The 24813-nt window shown below is 29.9% G+C and overlaps 1 protein-coding gene across 1 annotated transcript; it reads right to left on the bottom strand.

Annotated features, from left to right (window-relative positions):
• Positions 1-1165: 1165 nt before the first annotated feature.
• Positions 1166-23936, bottom strand: MS3_00009914 (uncharacterized protein). Its single transcript, XM_051218321.1, has 2 exons — positions 23633-23936; positions 1166-1948 (listed from the first exon to the last, which is right to left on the bottom strand). Exons 1-2 carry the CDS (start codon positions 23754-23756, stop codon positions 1761-1763), a joined length of 312 nt encoding a protein of 103 aa, XP_051074173.1. The 5' UTR covers positions 23757-23936; the 3' UTR covers positions 1166-1760.
• Positions 23937-24813: the final 877 nt, after the last annotated feature.

Below are 24813 nucleotides of genomic sequence, written 5' to 3' on the forward strand. Positions count from 1 at the left end.
ATATTGCCTTAATTCACAAGCATTATGAGCATTATTTATTTTTGCTTAGTAGATAATGCAATGACGTTTGAGGCGGATAGTCATGGGTTCAAGTCCCAGAATGAACATCAACTCTGAGATACAAGTATGTCAAGCTGAGAAGTCCCAAATAGAACGAAACGCGCGTCCTCGATCCCTCTCCTAAGCCCCTATCCGCCTTTGCTTAAAATAAACGATAGTATATGATAATAAAATTGACAATAATTGTATATCAGAAGGGGTTTTGTGGAAATTTTAGAAATTTCACTGATTGAAATCATGAGTCAATTGAAGCTAGACGACCATGGAGAACCTGGAAGCACTGGACGGCCGTTTCGTCCTAAATATGGGACTCCTCAGCAGTGTGTATCTACGATCCCGCACCCCGCGGGATTCGAACCTAGAGCCTATCAATCTCGCGCCAGGCGCTTAACCGACTAGACCACTGAGCCGGCATCCGACGGTGTTAATATCTAACTTCAACCAATCCATGAAGTTGCGCCATTGTCTTCAGTAAGTTGATATCTCACAACAGACCTGGTTGAACTCCACTGGTAACGGCTTCTCATTAAAACTCCAGGAGTATCTCTTGAAGTCAGTCACTAGTGAGTAGATGATTATTATCAGAAGAGATTTTGTGGAGATTTGAGAAATTCCACTGATTAAAATCATGAGTTCAGTGCTTCCAAGTTTTCCATGGTGGTTTAGCTTCAATTGTATATGAATATTAAACTTGTTGTTATTTTATTTTTCTTTATATAAAGTCAAACAATAACAAATAGAATAATAATTTATGAATTTTATTTTTTCCTTTTGAAATAAACATTCATAATAAATCAAAAATAATAACAGAAGAAAATATCATAAAAGTTCCATAGAAAAATTATACTTCAGATTATAGATAATACAAAAAAAAGAGAGAGCGAGAGCGAGCGAGCAAGCGACACAGATTAAAGTATCATTGAAACATTGAATCAATTAAATTGTACTTATTTTAAAAAATGTTTGTTTTTTTAAACAAAACATACAAATTACATAACAACAACAACAAAACTATAAACCTAATTTTTTTTTGGAAATAAAGAAAATCAAAGAAGTTCCATGTAAACTCAGATCATAATAAACTATGACAAAATAATGTTACATTCATGGATCATATAATGGATTTTATTAAAAAGAAATTAATGAAATATATTTCAATGAATAAATTTCTTTAAAATTACGTCATAATTATTTTAATAAAACACACATTAAGCATAATTATAATAAGAGATACGTTTGATGTAAATTTGTTTTATTAAATTTCTATACAAATATAAATACATGATAAAATATAAATTATATGGAAATATATATATATATATATATATATATATATATATATATATATTTGTTTATATATTTCAATAACGAGAAAAAAAGGGAAATTAAATTTGTACATAAACATTGAGAAAAGAAATAATCATAAGAATTGTTGTTTTATTTCTTTTCGTTTTAAATGTCAAACGTATTCATCACCTATACATTGTATGTTTATGTATGTATGTGGGCGTGTGTGTGTGTATGTGATTTTCAAATTTTTAAACTCATTTCATATACTTATTTATATCAATATATTTTACATATCAATGTACAATGTACAATTATTGATTAATTAATTGATCCATTTTTTGTTGTTGTTTAAAAACAAACTGTAATTTATGTATTATCGTGAATCTATACATAAAGAATAATTATAATTATTATATATACAATTCTGCTTTAACATCAGGATGATTATGATATTTTTGTTGTAATGCATGTTCAGCGGATTGAAAATGATTTCCAAGTGCTTCATCTGTATCATAAGCAGATTGATAACGTGAATATCGTAGACGACAATAGTAAATTAATATACCAAGTAGAATAATTAATATAATACCAAAGATTACTAAAAATGAAAATAAAAAGAGAAAAATTATAATAAGAGTAATAGTTTAAAATATAGTTTAAACTATAGATGTTACTGGTAATAGATTAACTGTTTTCAAAGTTGAATATTTTTTGTACTATGACAAAGTAATGAAGGTTTTTAAAACAAAACTTGTATTCAATGGCTAGTTATAAACCTACAGAAACATTTATCGTATTGTCTCATATGTATAATGACTGTTTGTTTGTAAATGTTTTATATGAGGGATGGATATCAACTAGGACACTAATAAAAACAACATAGGATCAAAATCATAGTACAGAACTTCTCATCAACCCCAATCGTAACCATATTGTGATAATATTGGGTAACGTGTTTATTTCCGAGATAATTGGCATCATTGTTCAAAACAAAAACGATCTGCAATATCAAACTAATATATACAGATCTTGCAATCGAAAATCATATCTGAATTACCACAGAACTTAAATATCACTGGAATATAATTCAATAACTCAATCCGATAACACGGTGTATATTTATATAAATGCATATACTCTTGAGTAAATTTCGATAGACAACAATATCTAGGCATAATTTATAAAATCTGATTGGCAAATTTGCATATTTTAAGCAAACTAATAACCCTATTAAATATATAAAGTTAATTTATAGTTCAATCATTTAATTTAAACAGTATTTTGATAACTATTTACAAGATGATATGATGAACGTATGGAAACCTACATAAACACAATACAATCTTATTTTTTACTTGCTCTTATAGTAAGATAACAAGGTATCCATTAATGAACATTTACGAAAACTCTTCATTAACCCATCAACTCACCATGATAACCATGAATTTTATGTGCTAAGTAAATTCAGTTTCATAAAATTAGGTGCTCTTTATAAAAGTGTCTTGTCATATTATTCATGATAATATTGTATAATTATTAGATCACTAACCCTAAAGCTTTATTATGTGAGCAGTGGTGTTTTTTAACAGTTACAAGTCAGCTGGTGTGTGGATATGGTATATTCAAGACTAAGTATACAGTTTCTAATAGAGTATTCATTTGGAACCAGCACTTAAGTTCACAAACCTTTACCAACATGTGGATTTTTGATCATTTAAATCAATATTTGTAGAAAGCATTTTGTTACTTACAATTTGTTGAATAATAAATAAATGTGGATTTAAGTATTGAATCATAAATAGAACTATTTTAGAAAATAATTTTAGTTCTTTGAAAAAAAAACAGGAATATTTGGCGAGACTATAATTTATAGACGAACCAATCATATTTAAGATAACAGGTTTTGAATTATGGCGCGAAATTTATTCACTCATTTGGTTAAACATCTATTTGACATTATAGCTGATGTCAGTTCGTGATGGTACATCAAATCTAATTCTTAAGCCTAAAGTTCAACTCTGAATCCTTATCCTAATTCCTTCACACTAATCTATAATACTCATTCAACTCTAGTAAGTAAGTGGACATTCCAAGGTCATTTTAGCGTTGCTCAAATGTCGTCCATAAATTATAATCTCACTGAATATTTCCCTTATGTACGGTGCATAACTATTACATGCAACCGGACTGTTTTTGTTGAATGAATTGAAATGATTTAATTCCTATTAAAATTTTTCACATATTCTGGCTCCTTGAACTATACCACGAATTAAATAAAGTTACAAAATATGAATCTATTAAATCCAGAATCACAATAGTGTTGTAACTGATGTAAAATCTAATGATTTTGGGCTCGATCTTATATAATGTAGTGGATGTCCATCTCTATAGAGCTTTAGAAATAGTATAAAACCGTACAACTTGATGTTTAACTTCTCCGCCTAGCTTATAAAATTTGCAAAGTATTCGTATAGTATAACAAAGTATTCTGTTTTCTAGAATTTTTGACAACCGCAAATCCAAAAGAACGAAAATAATTATCTACTCTATCATCAAAACTTGAATACCTTGAGAAAATATTTTGAAAAATTGGCTGAACAGAAACTAATCTTATATTAAATGACAGAACAGTGAAGAACAACGGAACTTGCTGAGATAACCAGTTACAAACAAGAGAATTAGAATGAATTTATTATTCTTTAATGAGATGGTTAAAAAGGCCACTATCACATGAATAAACGTTGTATATTTTGTTAAGATGATTAATAAAAAGCCAACTCAGAGAACACAATGTTACTAAAAGCATCTACTTCAGACTTAAATCTTCAATAGTTAATATTAAGAAGCAACATGAAAATATAATTCCAAAATTTTATTTTATTAAAGTAACTAAAGAAATTCACTTTCATAATATCGATTAAATAACTAAAAAGTAAACCATATTATAGAAGAATTAAATTCATAATGAATATATTTGCATGTTTTATTTACTAAGAATTGAAGCTGTTGTTTTTGCTTGGACCAATGATTTGTTAATCAACAGTTTCACTGTCATTACCAAGTTCAGATACAATCGTCCTACTTAAACTTTAAAAATAGTTTTATGTTTAGATTAGAATATTCTTACTATTTAATAGTTGAATAGGTGAGTCGATTAAAGCTAGTCCACCATAGATAACCTGAAAGAACTGGACGGCCGTTTCGTCCAAGTATGGGACTCTTTAGCAGTGCGCATCCACAATCCCTCTCGCGGGATTCGAGCCTAGGACCTTTAGTCTCGCGCTTCAAGAGGTATTTCCTGGAGTTCTCGTGACTAACTGTGGCCAGTGAAGTTCAATCGCATCACTTGTGAGTCAGTAATTCACTGAAAACAATGGTGGACAGTGGCGCAATTTCGTGGATTAATTGAAATTGAACATTAACATCGTTGGATACCGGTTCAGTGACTTAAAGGTTAAGCGTATGCATGCAAAACCGAATGTCCTGGGTTTGAAAAGTCCTATACGAAACGTCCGTTCAGTGCTTTCAGGTTTTCTACGATGATCTAGCTTTAATCAACTCATAAATTCAACTATTAAATTACTACAATCTTCACAAAACTCCTTTCTGATATTCTTACTATTGTTAAATTTCACTGATTTAATTTCGAATCCATCATATTCATTGAATCTTCATTTTATATGAATTACTCTTTTCCAAGAAAAAAAAATTATTCAAGAGATAAGCAGTTTAATAATGTTTAGTTTTGATTATTTTTTGATGTCAAATTCTAGAAATTATCACAGTAAAAGAGGTTAATAACAAATTTTGATATGCATATATACCTACTCGAAGTGCATGTTTATTCTACAAAAAAAAAACAAATGTCATCAAATATAATAACTAAGTGATTTAAGAAAAATTCAATTGAATTATAAATTACCTTGTTAACAAGCTTAGTGAATGTTTAGAATGAAACGATAAATTAAGATTAAAACATTATTACATTTCACTTGGTTACTTCTCATATTTAAACTGTTCATAATTGAATTTAAAAATTGACTTTAGTGAAACTATGGACTAGATAGAAGAAAAAAACTGAAGAAGATATTCAACTGATTATTTAACAATGTTATACCCTCTAATAATAATAATAATAATAATAATTGCATACTTAAATGTATTTTGATTAATGAATGCATATCGTATAAATTTGACGTGTGAGGCTGTTTTTAATGAACTTTACATCTAAACAAGTTAGATGATTGTTTTATTAATTTGAAACTAATTAATTTCTACATTTCATTCAATTACTGAATAAATTAATCAAAAAATACTCTGAACATAATTTTATATAATAAGTTTAATTTTTAGAACCATTTATAATTTTGTATAAATATGTTGCTATTAGAAAGTGTTGATGTAATTTATATTTTTAAGAAAACTGTTATGTCCTAGCAAAGATTAAATTATGGGTAACTGCTGAAACCTATTAATGGACTAATATTATCTATATATTCTTATGGTATAATTATTCAGTAATTAGATTATGTATATCCATATTCCTCTTATTATAAGCTTCATTTTGATCTATATATCATTATTGTACGATTTACTGTTCTTAAATTATACTCAGTTTATTAATTACCGTCTCCTAGGTTCACAGCCACATTTTGGCTTTATTGTGTAATAAATGTAATTTCCTATTTTACAGTGCATTAAGGTCTGTTTGGTCGATATATAAACCCAGTATGTCTGAAATAAATGATTCGCTTGGCGGAAGCTTTTATTAGTGTTCCAGACTCAATTGAAATGGCTAACGGAGGAAAGGACCAATAAGGACACTGAGCTCGTCAGACCGGTTGAAGGTCATTGGTTCAGTAAAATATAAGAGGGACTAAGTCGTATTTTGATTGGCAAATAAATTATATGATAACTAGCCGGACTTAAAGTCACAACAAAAAACATAACAATTAAAACAAATTATTGAAGTGTAAGGAATTGAATATTTTAAAACTGTATTTTGATTTATTATAAAATCAGATAAAAAATGTAATTAAAGTAAATAAAAAAATCATATTACATCATGCAATTCTAATAATCGATTATATTCATTATATCTTTTAGTTGTTATTGAGTTTATATTATGAATAAAGTTGTATTAATAACCTTAAAGATTATCTAGCTTTATGCAAAGTGATGACAACATATGAAGTTCAATGGTTTCTATGTTTTGAATTGATTTATACAATAAAATGTAATATATATTTTCAATCTTTAAACTTATCCAGTAATAATCTTTAGGGTATAAGATTGAATTTATATCCAAACATAAATAAACACTGTCAGTTGGACAATTATCTGACCCGTAAGTTAACACATAAACACCATTGCATGCCGGCTCAGTGGTCCAGTACATTAAGCGTTCGCGCGCGAGACTTAAGACCCTGGATTCGAATCCCTCGGGCGGGATCGTGGATTCGCATTGCTGAGGAGTCCTGTACTAAGACGAAGTGGCCGTCCAGTACTTCCAGGTTTTCAATGTTAGTCTACCATCAATCGGTTCATAATCTCAATCAAAAACTTAATAATCTCCACAACCCCTATACTGAAAATTATTTTCTTCCTTACCCTTTGATAAGTACGTAACCTTATTTATTATTTAGTCTCGAATCCATTTTATGATGCAATCTTTTCTATCCCCCTATAGATATGTATTTTCCATAAAACACTAAATTAATGATAAGAACTGCATTGTTGATACAATCTTATTGGGACTAGTTTCTTCATGTTAAACATAACTCTAAGCTTAAATATTAATTACAAATATTGATCCTGTCGAGATATGTACGCTAATATTTCACTAAAATGAATCGATTCTCTATCTGTGCTCTAAATGTAACTATTGTAATTACTTTTAAGTGATAAGTTAAAAAAAACAAGCATTCAAGTGAACTAAGCAGAATTAAATGATAGAATAAATTCATTTAATGCTTAATTGTTTAACTATATTCCCATTAAAATATACTGATTGTTTTATCAGTAATTACAACAATTGTTGAATGTGTTAGTTGATCGATATCAAACATCAACCTAATGTGGGAGAGATCAAACCAGCTTTCAGATGAAAAGAAAATTATGAAAAGACAATAGAAGTGGATAGGATATACAATGGAAAAAAAACACCTAATTGTTTCACGAGCTAAGTGCTAACTTGGAGTACTGAAGGGAAACGGAAAAAACGAAGATCAAAGAACATATTGCGTCGAAAGTTGGAGGCAGAAATTAAAGGAATATATAACAACTGAAAAGGATTTTTCAGGACAGATTTCGATGGAGAATGTTGGTGAATAAACTCCATGAAGAGTCACAGACGTAAGTAAGTAACACACATCAAAGCAATCGGTACGTGAAGATGATTTTCTTTTGCTAACATGGTTATAACTATTATTATTGTTATTAATTTATTTTGACTGGATCAACAACGCAATGTGAATCAAAATACACAACTTTAACAATACTAGAAATTTTTTAAACATATTAAAAACAGTAAAAGAAATACCATTGACAATTTTTTTATTATCATATAAATAAATCAGCATACATTTTTATCATCTTTAATAAGCATATGTTGATTTATTCTACCAGGTAAACAAAGATAATAATTTGAAATTTACCGCGTTTATACAGTTAACTCTGATTGTTCAAGCATAAAGGCGGTGTTTATTGACAACGAAAATATTACCATGGATTAACTCAACTGCATATTATTAAGTGAAGTTTTTATAACCTAATTTCCTGTACGACAAAATTGAGTTCTGATGTTGTTGGTGAATAAATTTCTTTTTATTGATCAATAGGTCGACTAGAATAATGGAGAATTTTTTATTGGAACTTTAAAAAAATACTATTTATTTATAATAAAATGATAAAAATTCATGAACCATTCCTTAAAGTCCCTAGAAATAGTATTAGTAAATTCACTGCTAGAAAAAAGGAAAGTTTATTGATAGGATACAAAACGGTTCACTGATTACATTTGGGATTATTGATTGTTTCAACAATATTTGTTCGTCGTAAAGACTAACTTCCAAATATTTAGTTGTCATAAGCAATTGAATCCATGATGTATATGTTTTGTAAAATTTCAATTTAATTTTCAATTATTTAATGAAAATGGGGCACTAACATACATATAGCTATCTGGATTCAGTAGTCAAGTGACTAACATGACAAAGTTCGAAACGAACGGCACTGTGTTCAAGTCCCGGAGTGAACATCAATTCTGAGATGCAGGTACATCCAGCTGACGAGTTCCGAATAGGACGAGACGCACGTCATGGATTTCACTGCTAGCCACCATCCATCTCAGCTTATAATACCAGCAACCTTAGGCGATATGAAGGTGTTGTGTACAGGATGAATGTATGCCAATAAGAGACTGGCCAATTTTAGTCCTAAACGTCAATGGGATGATTCATATAACCGAAAAAACAGCACAGATTAACATGGAGGTTCACAATTTTAATAAGCGTAACACTATGTATGATGAACCTTTATTGAATACAAAAGTTGCTCTATACTATTACTGTAAATGACATACTATATATTATTATTTGTGTTATTTTTAAAAAAAAATTATTTCCTGTTATGTAGTTCAGATCTGAGATTACAAACTTTCGAATAAATTCCACCTATCACAAAAACTATTTTCATGGCTTATTGTCATTTACTTTCAACTAGATAACTAACATGCATACACATCTGTTGATTATTGAATAAACTGCGTATTAAAACATCTTCAACTGTTAATTTGATTAGTACAATAATTAAAACATTTTGGAAATGTTATTTTCTTACACCAAATAAGTCAGAAAAATATTTTGTTTAGACTCATCAAATTAATAGTTGAACATTGTAAATTAAAGCATGAAACATATTTAACACATATTGGACAACTGTTTCTAACGCGAAGAAAGGAAGCCGGTTATTTCTTACCATACATTTCATACTATATACAAGCTAAGTACAAAGAAGGTGAGAAGTGCCTAGCATCTGGTTTTATAGGCTGATGAAGATATTTTGAAATAAAAACAATTTCGGGAAAATGTCAATGTCAGCTAAGCTTTTTGATCTTTCTACGGTGAATAGCATGCCTTTGGATATATTATTTGAGAAAAAAAGGAACTGGTTACATCAACTAACCCCCATTCGGGCTAAGTTTATAGGTTAAACTGTGGACAGATTAAATTAGACTATATATACATTGTCACAAAACATTTTAAAGTGATCAATCAAATATACAATTAGTTTGACAGAAATTTCAATTTATATTTTGTCTTTGACTGATATATACAGATTTATTACGTTTCTAATTACCATTCACTCATTCTGCCTTAATGAAGATTTTTAAGGATACTTTTGAAAGAAGTTCAGCTATTGGTCAACGAATTATTTATTTTAACAGTTGTTAAGAAAAGTATTTACTTAGGATAATTATCTTTAGAATTATGTAAATAATTAATTAGCTATAAACCACTAGATCACCCAATAGTAATTCATATTAAGATATCTAATTCTCATTACTAATAAATGTCTGACGATCAGTTTTCTATATAGAAAATATTGTAAGAGATTCGGCATGGTGATGTCATCTACCTGATGTTATGTTGTCAATGGTAGTCAGTAGGAAGCCTTAAACATTGATCTCATGTTTTATAGCAAGCTTTATCTTAAATCCCTCATATTGTTCAAACACATCACTACAGAACACACCAGTTTTCTCGAGACATAGATTTCTCTATACTTGTCTTCAGCCATCAAGCTACGTAATCATAATAATTGAATTAATGGTGGTAATCGTATTCAAACAAGGTCCTTGAATAAAAAATTCCATATTTAGTAAAACATAACCATCATGCTAACTACACATTTTACGAGAAATATTCAGTATGAAAATTTAAGTGGTAAGAATTCGATAGTTCAGGGAATAATGTATCATAATAATGTAATTTACCTACTAATTCAATATTTCTTATATGTAGTTCTAAGTTAGTATATTTTCCACTAGAGGTAATGATACTACCTGGTTACTCGAACCGAAGAAAATGAGTCAGCAGAGTTCAAGTCTGAGTCCTTTCAATGATAAACTAACTCTCCACTTTTTTTTCAAAAAAGTACCCTGTCATTTGAAATACTATTAATTAAATAGCTTCATTGTTTAATTATAAGCCAATTGCTTTTGGACATCAAACATCTAACTAACATTCATTCTCTTTCTAAATAATAAGCTTAATCTTATTCTTATTATTACTATATTATGTATATAAAGAACATTTTACTGTGAAGTGAACAGATTTAATTATATACTATTTATAAATCATCCAAGAAAATAAAGTGTACAATTCATTTATAATGATGATATGACTAGTTTTTTCACATTAAACCAAATAGATTTTTGTTTTTAGGATTTTTGATTAACAGATTGACAACGGAAATAATGGATTGATTAATGATTTATTACTAATACATTAAGATAAACATTAAATGTTGTAAATTTTCACATTAAAAAACATTTTGTTAGTAATATCACTGATAAATAAATAAAATGAATGTCACCTAGGTGATTTAATTTGAAGCATCCATTTACACAGAAATCTATATCATAAACCAAAGAGTAGATAGATGAGTTTCATTTGATACTATTTAATAGACATGAGGAATACATTTTTATTGTTCAATAATTATGAGAAAATTAAAACAATATTTTCGATATTGAAACACAAATGATGAGATAATTTGTTAAAAGTTAAATATATAACTTTAATTATGAACATTAATATCATGTGTAAATGAATTATTTTCTCTATTGTATACAAAGTAATTCACTCTTATAGTTTATTCACAATATAAAACTGTCAGATTGATATAGATTTTTAAAGACCGTAGGTATTCAGTAAATGTTCTCTCAGCTCAAAGAACAAAACTTCATCAAAATCATCCACCTGACCTACAAATCATCATCATCATCACCTCAACCTATCGGTTTGTTAAAAAATAAAATTGATCAAGATATTTTTTTAAAATTTCTGCAGTTAATAAAGTTTTTGATACTTATTTATTTTACCTAGTAGGAATATCAACCTACTGATAATATAATAGTAGTGTGGACAGAACAAAGAAAACTAGGTACAGTTTATTAATAAATAACTGTACTCTTTAACTTTTTTATAAAGATTTTTAATTATAAACTTTAAGTGATTATACATGAATATTTAAAAAAAAACTTTACATGGTGGTTACGATTAATCTTTACAAATATGTTGGGTTATCAAGATCATTGAAGGACCTGTTTCGGAACTAGGTAAGTATTCTAGCAAAATTCACTATTTTATATCGATTATGATTTATTAATTCAGGCAACAACAAATTCAGGAGGAGACGACCAGTGTAGCAGCAGCCTCAGTAGCACAGTAGGTTTCGACATACACAAAGGGAAAAGCAAGATTCTCCGATTCAACACAGAATGCACCAATCAAATTACATTTGACGGAGAAGATTTGGAGGATGTAAAAGCTTTTACATATCTGGGCAGCATCATTGATGAACATGGTGGATCTGATGCAGATGTAAAGGAGCGGATCAACAAAGCAAGAGCAGCATATCTACAACTGATGAACATCTGGAACTCAAAACAATTGTCAACCAACACCAAAGTCATAATTTTCAATACAAATATCAGGACAGTCCTACTGTATGGGGTGGAAACCTGGAGAACTACGAAAGCCATCATCCAAAAGGTACAAGTGTTTATTAACAGTTGACTATGCAAAGTACTCTGTTCTATTAGTCGGACACTATCAGAAACAATCTACTGTGGGAGAGAACAGACCAGATCCCAGAGGATGAAGAAATCAAGAAGAAGCGCTGGAAGTGGATAGGACACATATTGAGGAAAGCACCCAACTACGTCACAAGGCAAGCCCTCACTTGAAATCCTCAAGGCCGAGAGAGAAGAGGAAGAACAAAGAACACATTTTCCTGAGAAATGAAGGCAGAAATGAGAAAAACGAACAACAATTGAATAAAACTAGAAAGGAAGGCCCAGGACAGAGTGGGTTGGAGAATGCTGGTCTGAGGCCTATGCTCCTTTGGGGGTAACATTATATTAACTATCTCATTTGTTCATAATCATTTATAAATAATTTATAAACAGTTAAAAAGATAAAACAAATCACCATAGTGGCTTTTTATAATCTATTATTTACTTAGTTTTTTTTGAAAAACGAGAGACGCTTATATTGATATTCATTCATTAAATCTATTATCCAATGAAAAAAAATCACAAGAACTAGGGTGGTTTAGAAATTTAGTAAAGGAGTGGAGACTGACCACTGATAAAATTCATTTTATAAATATGCTTTTGATAATTAAATGTTAAATGAATTAAAGAGAACAATTCATCTTGATAGTACACATTTTGTATTGATGATGAATATCTGTAACTTGAGAAGAAGATCTTGGTGGTGCATTATGTTGTTTCAGCTGAAATGTCTATCATAGAGAATTTACAAGATTTTAATTGTGACCTAACCTATGGTCTTGAATAAGGTAATATTATTGGAAACTCTAAATTGTTAGTCTGAGAGTGATGAAATTTTTACACCAAAGTGTTTTTTCATGATATGGTTAACATAAGCTATGTAATTTTTCAAAAATGTGGGTTCGAATAGTTGAACCATGACTAGATGTTGTTCAATAAAATTTTAAAAACTACCGATTGCTTCACGAGCAAATACCTAAATAAATTTCATCACAATTTACTATCAGTTTTAAAGCCTCTGAAAATACGACGACATTAGACAACTGGTTCATCTTAGTTTAAAACCTCTTTAACAGAATATTTTCAGTCCGAATGAAGTTAAACTAAGAACCTACGTGTTTTCAACTGAACATACTGCTGAAACCCACTTATTTTCATAATAATTGTTTGTTAACTAATAACTAGCTGTACTAAGGAGAAGTCATGATCATTAGAGTGAGATTGTGATTTTACATACTGATTGAGTTTGAATATTTAGATAAGCTGATTTCGGCTTAATGATATTTAGGTATTGTGTTCACTTAGATAACTGAAGATACTGAATTCGCTCGTATATCGGGTTAAGAGTGTATTATGATGAATAACTCTAAACTACGATAAAATCGCTATCACAATCAAGATAATCACTCACTCGATCTATATGTGTGAAAAAAATTAACTTCGAATTTATAAATCACTGATACATCAAAACACTAATGTTTCCCTAGTAATTAATGTGATTCGATTATTTTAAGTCTATTGTTCCTAAACAGAAATTATGTTTAAATGAATCAGTATAAAAGCGACCACAGGACTGTCCCAATTAGTTTATTTTGAACTGATATTGATATTAATGAAACTGTTAAATGAGAACAATATTTACGAGTTTCAATATAAATCCAGAATTCAAGATTAGGTTTTTTCCATGGAAATTTTCACAATATATTAACTAAACTGTAATGAACGAGAATACAAGTGGGGACAACCAAATGTAGTCAATTTTAAATGTTACAGAATCTCTTAATAAAATGTGAGAATCATACAGTAAATACTTCATTTGCAAAATATCTATCAATTGTCTCTGACTTTGTTGTTCCTTCGTTTCCATACCAACCACTCTCTGTTCTCGTTCTCTTCTCTCCGATCTTCTTAACCTTCCACCTCCAGGCATTCCACATATATCACTTACATATGGTGACGTAATTAGCACACACCAGAAACTAGTATTTATTCTAATTAGTTACTTTAAATTTAAAGTTTTTATGAACTAATTCAAATTAATCGTTCTAACTTTTGCATTATCAGCATTTCCATTATAACTAATTTCATTTCAATAAAATATTTTTTTCTGGCTATCAAATGCTATTTGTCAAAAAATAAAGTATGTTTTAATAAACTTATTCAAATGTAAGTTGATAAATGCCGGCATATTGTAATGCAATACAAAAGCATATTTTATTTAAAGCTTAGCAACTAATTGTTGGCTGGCAACAAAGTAGCAAACAAAAAATTAGAAACTGGACATAAGAGTTAAAACAATCCCAAACGTTATTGACTATTTTCTGAAGATCTTATCAATACAGACGTCAATCAAATATATTATATTCTCTATAGAATATCCAAATTATTTTGACTGTGTATCAAATATTCATCAATGAACTTAACTAACACAAATTATTGAATTATTTATAGTCACAATATCTACTTATAAAATCTGAACACTTTACTAAACAATTAAAGAGGGCTCCCTTTTTTCCTAACTTACCCATAAGCAAATAAATAAAAAAAACAATGCAGGAAGTTTCAATGATTTTGTTGAATGATGGAATGCATAATATAAATTTGTGTAAAGTTCACATTAATATTCAAGATATTGATGTCTTGAAGCTCAAACGAATAAGACTTAGATTTAAAACCAAACAATAAATTCTATAGTTCCCTTTTAAATGAATAAAGTTAAAGGATTTCAGCGTCAATTTAATGGATAATAGTGATTGAAATTTTAATTTTTAAAGATCAAACTAGTCTACTAACTGAAACGGTTTCAGTAGATGATATTTTGTAGGGTGATAAATTAATATCTCATTATATTAATCATAACAGTTGATCAAATATAAGATGATTTACAGTTCTCTTGACAACATTAAAAATATCATCAACTCTGCATGTAAATCAGTATTGAATAATGAAAAAAACTACAGAATATTGTCGAATACAATATTAATACTGATATGAATCAGTAAATCACAGTATCAAATTGGTGAAATTTTGAATAAAGATAGACAATTATCAGGTTTATTCAGAATTTTTTATAATTTAATGGTTGAATTCATGAGTTGATTAAAACTAGATCACCATTGAAAACCTGGAAGCACTGGACGGCCGTTTCGTCCTAGTATGGGGCTTCTCAGCAGTGCGCATCTACGATCCCGTCTCTAACCCTAATTAGATCATGAATTCAACTATTAAATTACTATGATATCCACAAAATCCCTCTCTGATTATAATCATCGTATATTCACTAGTAACGGTCTGCAAGAGGTATTTCCTGGAGTCCTAATGAGAAGCCGTGATCAGTGGAGTTCAACCGGGTCTGTTGTGAAATAGTAACTCACTGATGACAATGGTGGACAGTTGCGCAACTTTGTGGATTAGTTGAAGTTAAAAATTAACACCGCTGGGTGCCGGTTCAGTGGTCTAGAGCTCAAGCGCTCGCGCGCGAGACTAATAGGTCTTGGGTTCAAATCTCGCGAGGCATGATCGTGGATGAGCACTGCTGTGTCCCACACTAGGATGAAATGGCCGTTCAGTGTTTCTAGGTTTCCCATGGTGGTCTAGCTTCAATCGACTCACGATCTCAACTATTAAATTACCATAATATCCACAAAACCTCTCTCTGATTATAACTTGTTATAACTTGTAAATAATCAAATCACATGATACTTTTCACTACCTTTTTTTGTAATAAACTTTATCGGTTAATAAAAACAATATGGGAAATCGATTATATGTCTAGTAAAATCTTGAGAATATCTATCATTTCACAAGTACTAGTTAAGTAACATATATATGTCATATAGGTTCTCACAAATATGATCAATTTTAAATGAAAAAAATAGAGAGAATTAATAGATACAATAGAATACAAGTTCAAATTTCAATAAAATTTAGATTATTATAACAATATTATAAGTGGAAACATTATGTTCAATTAAGAAAATAAAAAAATAAAGTTAGTTGGTGAGTAAACAATGAAAGTCAAACAAAATTATTAATCAATAAATTGATTGTATTTGATGCAATGTCTCATCATTTATTGGATAATTGAAAGAAATTTCAGAATTATAAAGTTTATGATTACATAATAATCATTTCATCGAACGCTAATATAGTTAGTAACAATTGGATAGACTAACTTTAGACTATATGAATGTAAGATATAACTCTAAGAAGAGTTTTATTTGAAGATATATATATATATATATATATATATATATATATATATATATATATGAAATCCCGATTATGTGAGTAACTTGTTAATTCTATTATGATACATGAGTGAAAATTAGATTGCAATCTTGTTTTATTGATTATTGTTTTGTATTGTTCATATGTGTAATTGAAGGGTATGAATTGCCTTGATTTTTTTTCGTCTTATTCCCGTAAGTGTTTGTTTCATTTTTTATTGAATACAGTCAGGAAATGATATGCAAGGAAATGAATAAGCGATTCACAAAACATTTGTTCTAATTTAACAGCCAAATGGATTTTATTTAAAAGTTATTTATCTTCTGGGTGTATACGGATTGTACACACGACGTTTATGTAGTGCCAGTTGTTTCAGTTGTAAATATAATTTCAACTTTTTTTTCTGATTTTATTCATTCACATTTAAAATTCATTGAAATTGTGTATTTTGACAAGAAAGGAGATGATTATTCATACTCTTAAGATTCTGAGTAGCTTGAAATGATAAAAATAGCTTGTTGTACTGTAACATGAGAGGCAAGAAAATCACAACCCAAATAACTGTTGTGGTTATTGATTGCAGTGATAAATACTTTTAGTATACAACAGAAAGTACTGAAATGAATCTGGTTAAACCCAAATGAAGGGCTGTGTTATCAGTATTTTATGAAAGGGATAAAATTAAGACTGATAAAAGTGAATAACTGATCATACATGTAAACCACTAGGTTTCAAAAATGTAGATGCTATATTCTTTTAAAACCTTGTATTTCATAATAGCCAAAGTAACGAATTTTTATTACATTATACTTTTCCAATAAACTTACATTATTTTCTTTCTCTTTTTTGATGGAGTTTTGTTTTCTGAGCTAGATGGTTTAGCCGTGAAAAATATGGAACGCTTCACGATTTTGCGTGTCATGGCCCCTGGGCAAGAATGATCCTCAAAATCGTGAAGCGTTCCAGACTTTTCATGACTGAACCATCCAGTTTAAAGAACAAAACTCTATCAAAATCATCCACCTGAGCTACAAATCTTCTTCACCATCTCAGTAAAATTATTTTCATTGACGTTACATTAAACTACAAACAATCTAATAACAACACTATTGATTAACATGAAACAATTAAAGGCGGCTAAATGAATACTATACAGCTACCATATTTATGTTTCAATCTACAAAACAGCAAGGAAAATGTGACTTTATCATTAAATTACTATTCACTACCTGATCTAAATAAATGATGTATAGGTTGTTGAATATGATACCATTTTCTTTTTTAAATAAATAAACAAAATAATTATTTATATAATTTTGATTTTTTTAATTTTTAGTTTTTTTGTAACCGTAAGTTGTTTCTATGACATAATTCCATATTATATATTTAAAATGATTCGAAAGAGATTAAAACAGTCACTTAGTAGTAATATCTAGTTTACTTCTAGTCACATTTCACTAAGAAAGATTTAGTTGGTTTATATTGAATTAAATGATTTTGATGGTTTTTATTTGAAACATATTTAGTCTATTACATACAAGTACTACATTTTTAAGAAAAGAAATACATTCACAATAAAAACACTTTATCAGAAGGGGTTTTGTGGAGATTTTATTAACTTCAATAGTTGAAATCATAAATCAATCGGAGCTAAACCGCCATGGAAAACCTGTAATCACTGGACAGTCGTTTTGTCCTAGTATGGGACTCATCAACAATGCACATCCATGGCCCCGCCCTCCGCGAGATTAGAACCCAGGATCTATCAGTCTCGAGAGAGAGCGCTTAACCATTAGAACACTGAGCCGGCATCCAACGGTGTTAATTTCTGACTTCAACCAATCCACGACTGATAGATCCTGAGTTTGAATCTCGCGGGGGCAGGATCGTAGATGTGCACTGCTGAGGTGCCCCATACTAGGACGAAACGGTCGTCCAGTGCTTCCAGGTTTTCCATGGTGGCCTGGCTTCAACTGACTCATGATTTCAACTATTGAAAAACAATTTAGTTCATTTTAGAAGAGAATTTACTAAGTAGTGTTAGATAACGCATAAATAAAAAATATGTAGATAAATTATACGTTTTTAATAATAACTATTTAAAAACTAATCAGAAGTCGGTCTAAATTTAAGAAATTAACATAAATACTCCTAACTTCCATTTGTCATAAGGATACAAACACAAATGAACAGTAGAATAAAGACTTATTGGTAATTTGAAGGATATCTGTAAACATAAAATCACCAGCTTAAAATAATTCAAGTAACAAATTAAGCTAATAATTTTCTGTGCTTTCGTGTACTTCTACTGATGTTAAAATGTTATTTATGTTTATTCTTTTAAAATATTATACATTGTGGAAATAGTTTTAATTACAAATTAAAATAAACTGAAAAACTGAATAATAAACATGTGTTTGCTATTGGGTAACTTTGAGGTAGATTTTTGAATGGTCAATCAAGAAACATTGATCTATGGAGTTGAAAATAAGACAGTAACTCGTGAATAACGATTAAATAGTATTATGAAGTAGTCAAGGTTAAAAGTGTAAACAACTACAGTTCAATTGAATGGCTTATATATACTGTGTTTATCCTAATTTTACTGTTGGATTCTTAGCGGGTTAGTGATCACCTATTAGTGAGGAGTCAAAAACCAGAACAAAATAAACGTATTTTTTAATTAAATTTACTGATGAAAGATTTAATTTCGACAAGAGAACAAATTTGGGGTATCAAAAGTTACGTTAAATGTGGATAAATACGTTTTTCATGATACATAGCTTTTTTATTAAAGTATTTTTCGTAAACAGTTAGTTTCAATATGGGTGAATGCATTCATAAACACTAACAAAAGGTTTTTCCTTTAAACTTCCTTAACTTTCAGACACACGTCATTCAAGACTATGGTCTATGGAGGCTATTTTATTTGACATTGATTAATATCAAACTTAGCTGAAGAACCAGCTTAAATCAGGAATGACCTAATACTGTTTAAACTTGAGAGTAATATATTTTTGGATTCATGTCATTTATACAAATATATGTTTCTTAAAAATTACCGGCCAAAGAAATCGCTTGTCACACCACTTACGTATACACAATCTTTTATCTTAACACTTTTCGTTTCAGACCACATTTCTCTTACACACTACTAACCCAAATACCTACTTTAAACATTTTTAACGTTGATTGGATTACCTATTCAATATACAGTGAATCGAAGAACCATGTACCTATTTATATTCGATAATTTTGATGTTTGATTATATATTTCTTGAAAAAGTTTGAACCAGATTGCTAGGTGAAACGTGAGATTTACTTCGAATTAATTAGCAGAGACTTTAGAAATTCATTCTTCCTCTTTAATATATTTGGAATTTGTAGACAGTTTGATTTCGAAGAATACGTCTCAGATTTGAAAACAAAATTCCATTGAAATTACGCTCAATAATTATAAATATTTTCTAGCATCTTAAACATCTAAGACTTACTTCTCTTTTACGGGATGCTATTTAAAACAGGACATTGAGTTCTAAAATGATGGTGTTTGCTAATTTTACGAGTAATCAGTAGTTAATATTATTTTGTAAAGCTAGAATTTCTATGTCTTATCAATAGAATTAACTTAAAACATTCTGAATCAATAATTGCCGTTTGTAGTGGGAATCGGAGTAAAAACCAGTACTTTATAATCTTAAGGACGAAGTCATATTGTTTAATAATGAAAGTTTAACACTTGACAGACTGAACAGTATTATTCTCCGATAAAGTCTTGGTGATTAAAGTAACGAACAACTGAAAAATATGAGTACACAAAATATTTAGTATCGGTAAAAACATTTATAGGATATTTACTTAAGACAATAATAATCATAGTTTCTTTTTAATGAAACATATCTAAAGAATTGCTGTTCAAATAAGTATGTTAAAATAGATTGTATTTTAAATTTGGATAATATATGTTTAGAGAGGCCTTGCTTCAATAGTTACTAAGGAAAATTATGTGTATGTTTACACAGTAGGAACTAATCTTATTCAAAATACTACTAAGAATTTTATTTTGACATAACTTAAATGTCACAATCTCTAAGAGCTGGTTTTACAGCATTACATTTTACTACGCTGAAATTCTGTAAATATTACTTAGCCCACCTGTTTAACGAAAACGTTCAATAACTAGTGGCTATTATAATTGGTACTTGAGACTTAATGCACTTAAATTGAAGAAAATACTCCATTTTGTAGTAACTATTAGAAATTAGTGAAATTTAAATAAAATGATGGATTTATTATTTTATGCATAAATTTCCCCCAAGAATACACGAGAACGACGATTCTCACAGCTAGTCAAAAATGTGTGATTGGTATATATCGGAGTTATTCAACAACGATTTAAACGCATTTCACTCTATTCATGAAAGTTTTACTATCAATACAAGACAACTATTGTTATATATAACTCATTAAAATTATTTATTATATTACCCCGAAATTCAAAACTGACCAAACGAGTGGCAATTGTGGGTGATAAGACATGAATAAATCAGACTCTATGGTGATCTTACAGGAGTATACCAGTAAATGATCATGATACTAAGGAACTTCGGATATATGAACCTACCTGAATTACTCAACGTGTGCGTAGGCTCTATGTTCATTTCAACCATTTTTTAATTAGAAAACATCTGTACTTTTATATTGTAAAATTGCTTTTTTGATATATTTTGTTAAATGATAACGTCAGATTTAGTGTAATGTTTGCATTGTTAGCTTGAATACTAGATTTAAACAACGCCACACATATGTTTACTCCAAAAGATTAAGAAAACTTTGAAATTTGTTCGTGATAATTTGAAAATATGCAGTAAACTCACTTCATTTTTCAGAGCTATAAAACTGCTCAAATGTGCAAAAATCGTATTTGAAGCCACAAGGTGGAGTTCCCTACCACAGCCAAAACATTTGAAGACTTAATGTACAGTATATTAGGGCTACTAAAATTTCAGGTTTAAATAGTAAACTAGAATAATCAATCAATCCGAAGAAGGACCTTAGCATGATGAAATACAAACTTATCTTTAAAATCATTAAAACTTGATGTTCACTTTGCTAAATAAAAATATAAAAATGTGTGCAAACCAAAGGTTTTCAACTAGTTTGTCTACTGTTGGCTTTTCAAGATCCGGCCACGTCTAATATTTAGACGTCATGTCCTTTGCTGGCCTATTTGCTTGCTACTGAGGTTTGTGTTAACTCTTAAAACTTTGGAGGCCTTACGACTTTCAATATCCATCATTTACTCTTTTCTACTGCTTGTTATTACAGGTTATATTTACGCAGGAATGCGGTTTGTTCCATGATACAAAAATCGAAAGATGCACTTACTAGCTAAGGTATTTTGTGTTAAAACCACTAGGTTTATTCTTACTATAGAATGATTTTTACTGGATTTATCAAATAAACAGAATCACACACATTTCAGATCAGATGAATACGACGTTATGACCCTCGAAATCTGATATATAATTTCGTTGAAGTAGTAGAAACAAATGCAGTGACTGAAAAGCAAACTACAAACTATGAATTTTATCAGAAAGCAAACATGTCACACAATCCTCTAAACGTAATCGATCGTGAATTAGAATTTTTCAATGAAGGATGTCCAATGCTACTAGGCTTAAGTGTTGGAGGTTGAGTTATAAAGCCTAGAGTTGGTCAACTATAGACTGTCTACAAAAAATAATAACTTCAATAATCAGATTTGATCATAAATGCAAACCAATTTAGAACATTGTGGTGTAGCTTTAAGGCCTTTAGATAAATGTGATTATTGACGAAATATTTATCACCACAGCTTTTTATTAATTTTATTTTTCTAACAAAAGGATAGATAAAAAACAATAGGATATAATGTCGAAGCGAGCTATGCTAGAATCAAATCCACATATAGGTAGGGAGATGATATGATATGAACACTATACGAGCTTTATGTCGATATTCCTTTCCAAATAATTATGTACTGTGACGTTCAGAAGGATAATGTCATGAACTTTTACATATTTGGTTGTCAATTAGTGTTGCCACCAAGAATTTCAGACAACCAAATAATGATGGAAGAAATTCATATAAAATACTATGCAAAACATTTCATAAACTCAGGTTAATTGGTTTACTTCCTAATTCCTGAATGTCTGCATTATATAGTCTACAGAAAGACTTATAAAACTCGAGTTAAAAAGTAAATGCTTTCCACACAGTTGAAAAATTATTGCTGAATAGAGAGAATTTTAGGAATGGTAAGTGGAATTTAAAGCAACGTTCATTTTTCACTCAGAACCTAGTAGTATGCTCTGGGTGGAAATTAAAAAATAACTTATCAACTAATGTCAAAAAGTCATCACATTTAGATGAGTTTATTCTCAAGTAGGTCAACCTCGCTTTGCAAGCAAAATGAAGGATAGAATTACATCTAAAAATAAATATATGCCTGGATACTCTACTGAGAGCGTTTTAGAATCACAATATTTTTTGCAACTTCATGGACAAAATAGCACCCAGTGTGTATCACTTTTGAAATTTGTTATATTTAAGTAATTATTTGTCTTAATTGTTGAGATGACTGAAATAAAATAATATAATCTACAAAAAAACACTACCGAGTCAAAATAATTCATAAGACTACTGATTACACATTATTTTCTGCTACTTCGCCCACGAAATAAAACACAAATGTGAAGTAATAAAAATAAATAGTCACAAGGTCCAATAGAAATAAGACAGGAAAATAAGATTTGTGGTACAACACACTTTTGGTGAGACTATAATCGATTGACAACCTTTGAATGACACCAGAATGACCTTGAGAGTATCCACATAAAATCATTGCCCGAAACCAGTGTGAAGAATTATAATTATGATTAAGAGCTAGTGGTTAAGGTTGTGAGCCATATTAAGAGTTTTAGTCATGAGCTGACATAAGCTATAATCCCAAAACTCCTTTAAGCAAAACGTGTGAGTGCGTTTTTTGCCAAAATCTGAAACTAGTGTTCTTATACGTGGTTGGTTCGTCATTAAATTATGGTCTCGCCATTCCTTCGCAAAAATACATTGAAACAAAACTTTCAAAAGCAAAAACGTTAACTGACTAAATAATGCAAACCTAAATTGTTATATCTGAGTATTTGGAATGTCCTATGTCTTCTTATATGAGAACACAGCTGGATATCCATACTTTTAAACATCACTTACCTCCTATAACGATACCAGCAATGGCGGATGAAGACAAGTTAGCTCCAGAGTTTTCTCTCATGTATTCAGAATAAGCAGAAACATATTCTTTCTTTGGCATAAGCCTAATGATATTATCATCCATCCTGTGACAACTCTAAACTCATATCACGCTCTATTTAGGGCAAAAATAAATCCTTGAGAGATTATCCATTTAAACAATACATGTCTTACATGATCTGTCTTTTATCTTTTTGAAATGATGAACCACCTTCAATTTATATTTGATGATGAAACTGAATATATTGTGTAGTGAACAAATTCCTCTATTCACTATCTACAGTGTTTGTATTGACGAATTCCCAGTATTTATAAGTGACAAGCATGTAGGTTGCATCGATTCCAAATATTCTTTGAGATTCGTTTAATTGATCTGTATTTTAGATGTAATAAGTCAAATATGGTCCATTCGGAATTTGACAACGCCTTTACCACTAACAACTTTATAATCGAAGTTTGTCAACCTAGACAAATCATAGGTCAAAAGTGAAGATGTTCGTAGTTATGTCTGAAAGACTATCGGTAAGTAGCTAGACGTTTGGTCTAGACAAGCCAAAGTATGCAAGAGATGCGTAGCCGGAGTACCCACTCATGATCAGGTACACATTCATGACTGAGCACCGTCAGCTAGGGTGGGTCCAGTAAAATCAATGAGAACAGAAACATTGTTTATAGCTTACAGAACTTTCACTTAACGGGCTTCGAGAATCAGTGTATTAAAGATGCATACAGGTGAGAACATATGTATATTTAACAATAGAAGGGAAAATATTGGCAAATTACAGTGATGTATTGTCCTGAGTCCTTAATGATGTATAAAGCTTTCTCTCTGGTGACTTCTGTGATGTCTGTTAGACCGCCTCAGCTGGCAGCGAATTCCGCAATTCGGTTACTCTCAAAGGGTAAAAAGAGTGCCCACAGTCCTATCTAACATGTAGTATCTTCAATTTCTGTGTATTACGTTTAGTGCTATGAAAGTGTGTTCCTCCCTGAAACCTCGCTGTCGAGGTGAAATTATGTTATGGATAATAAGTACCCTTTTTGACTATCGTACATCTGGAACTGTGGAACTCTAAGGGTGTCGAGAGAAATGATACTGGCCGACTAGTTGAAACTTCACTGTATCGACTTCCTTCAATATG

The sequence above is a fragment of the Schistosoma haematobium genome, chromosome 1 (genome assembly GCF_000699445.3).
Source record: "Schistosoma haematobium chromosome 1, whole genome shotgun sequence".
Classification (NCBI taxonomy): domain Eukaryota; kingdom Metazoa; phylum Platyhelminthes; class Trematoda; order Strigeidida; family Schistosomatidae; genus Schistosoma; species Schistosoma haematobium.

Bases quoted from the DNA above. Each gene is read 5' to 3' on its own strand.
- MS3_00009914 (XM_051218321.1), bottom strand. From the start codon at position 23,756: ATGGATGATAATATCATTAGGCTTATGCCAAAGAAAGAATATGTTTCT. The intron at 1,949-23,632 runs GTAAGTGATGTT...TTTCATTTTTAG, and splicing joins TGCTGGTATCGTTATAGGAG to TAATCTTTGGTATTATATTA.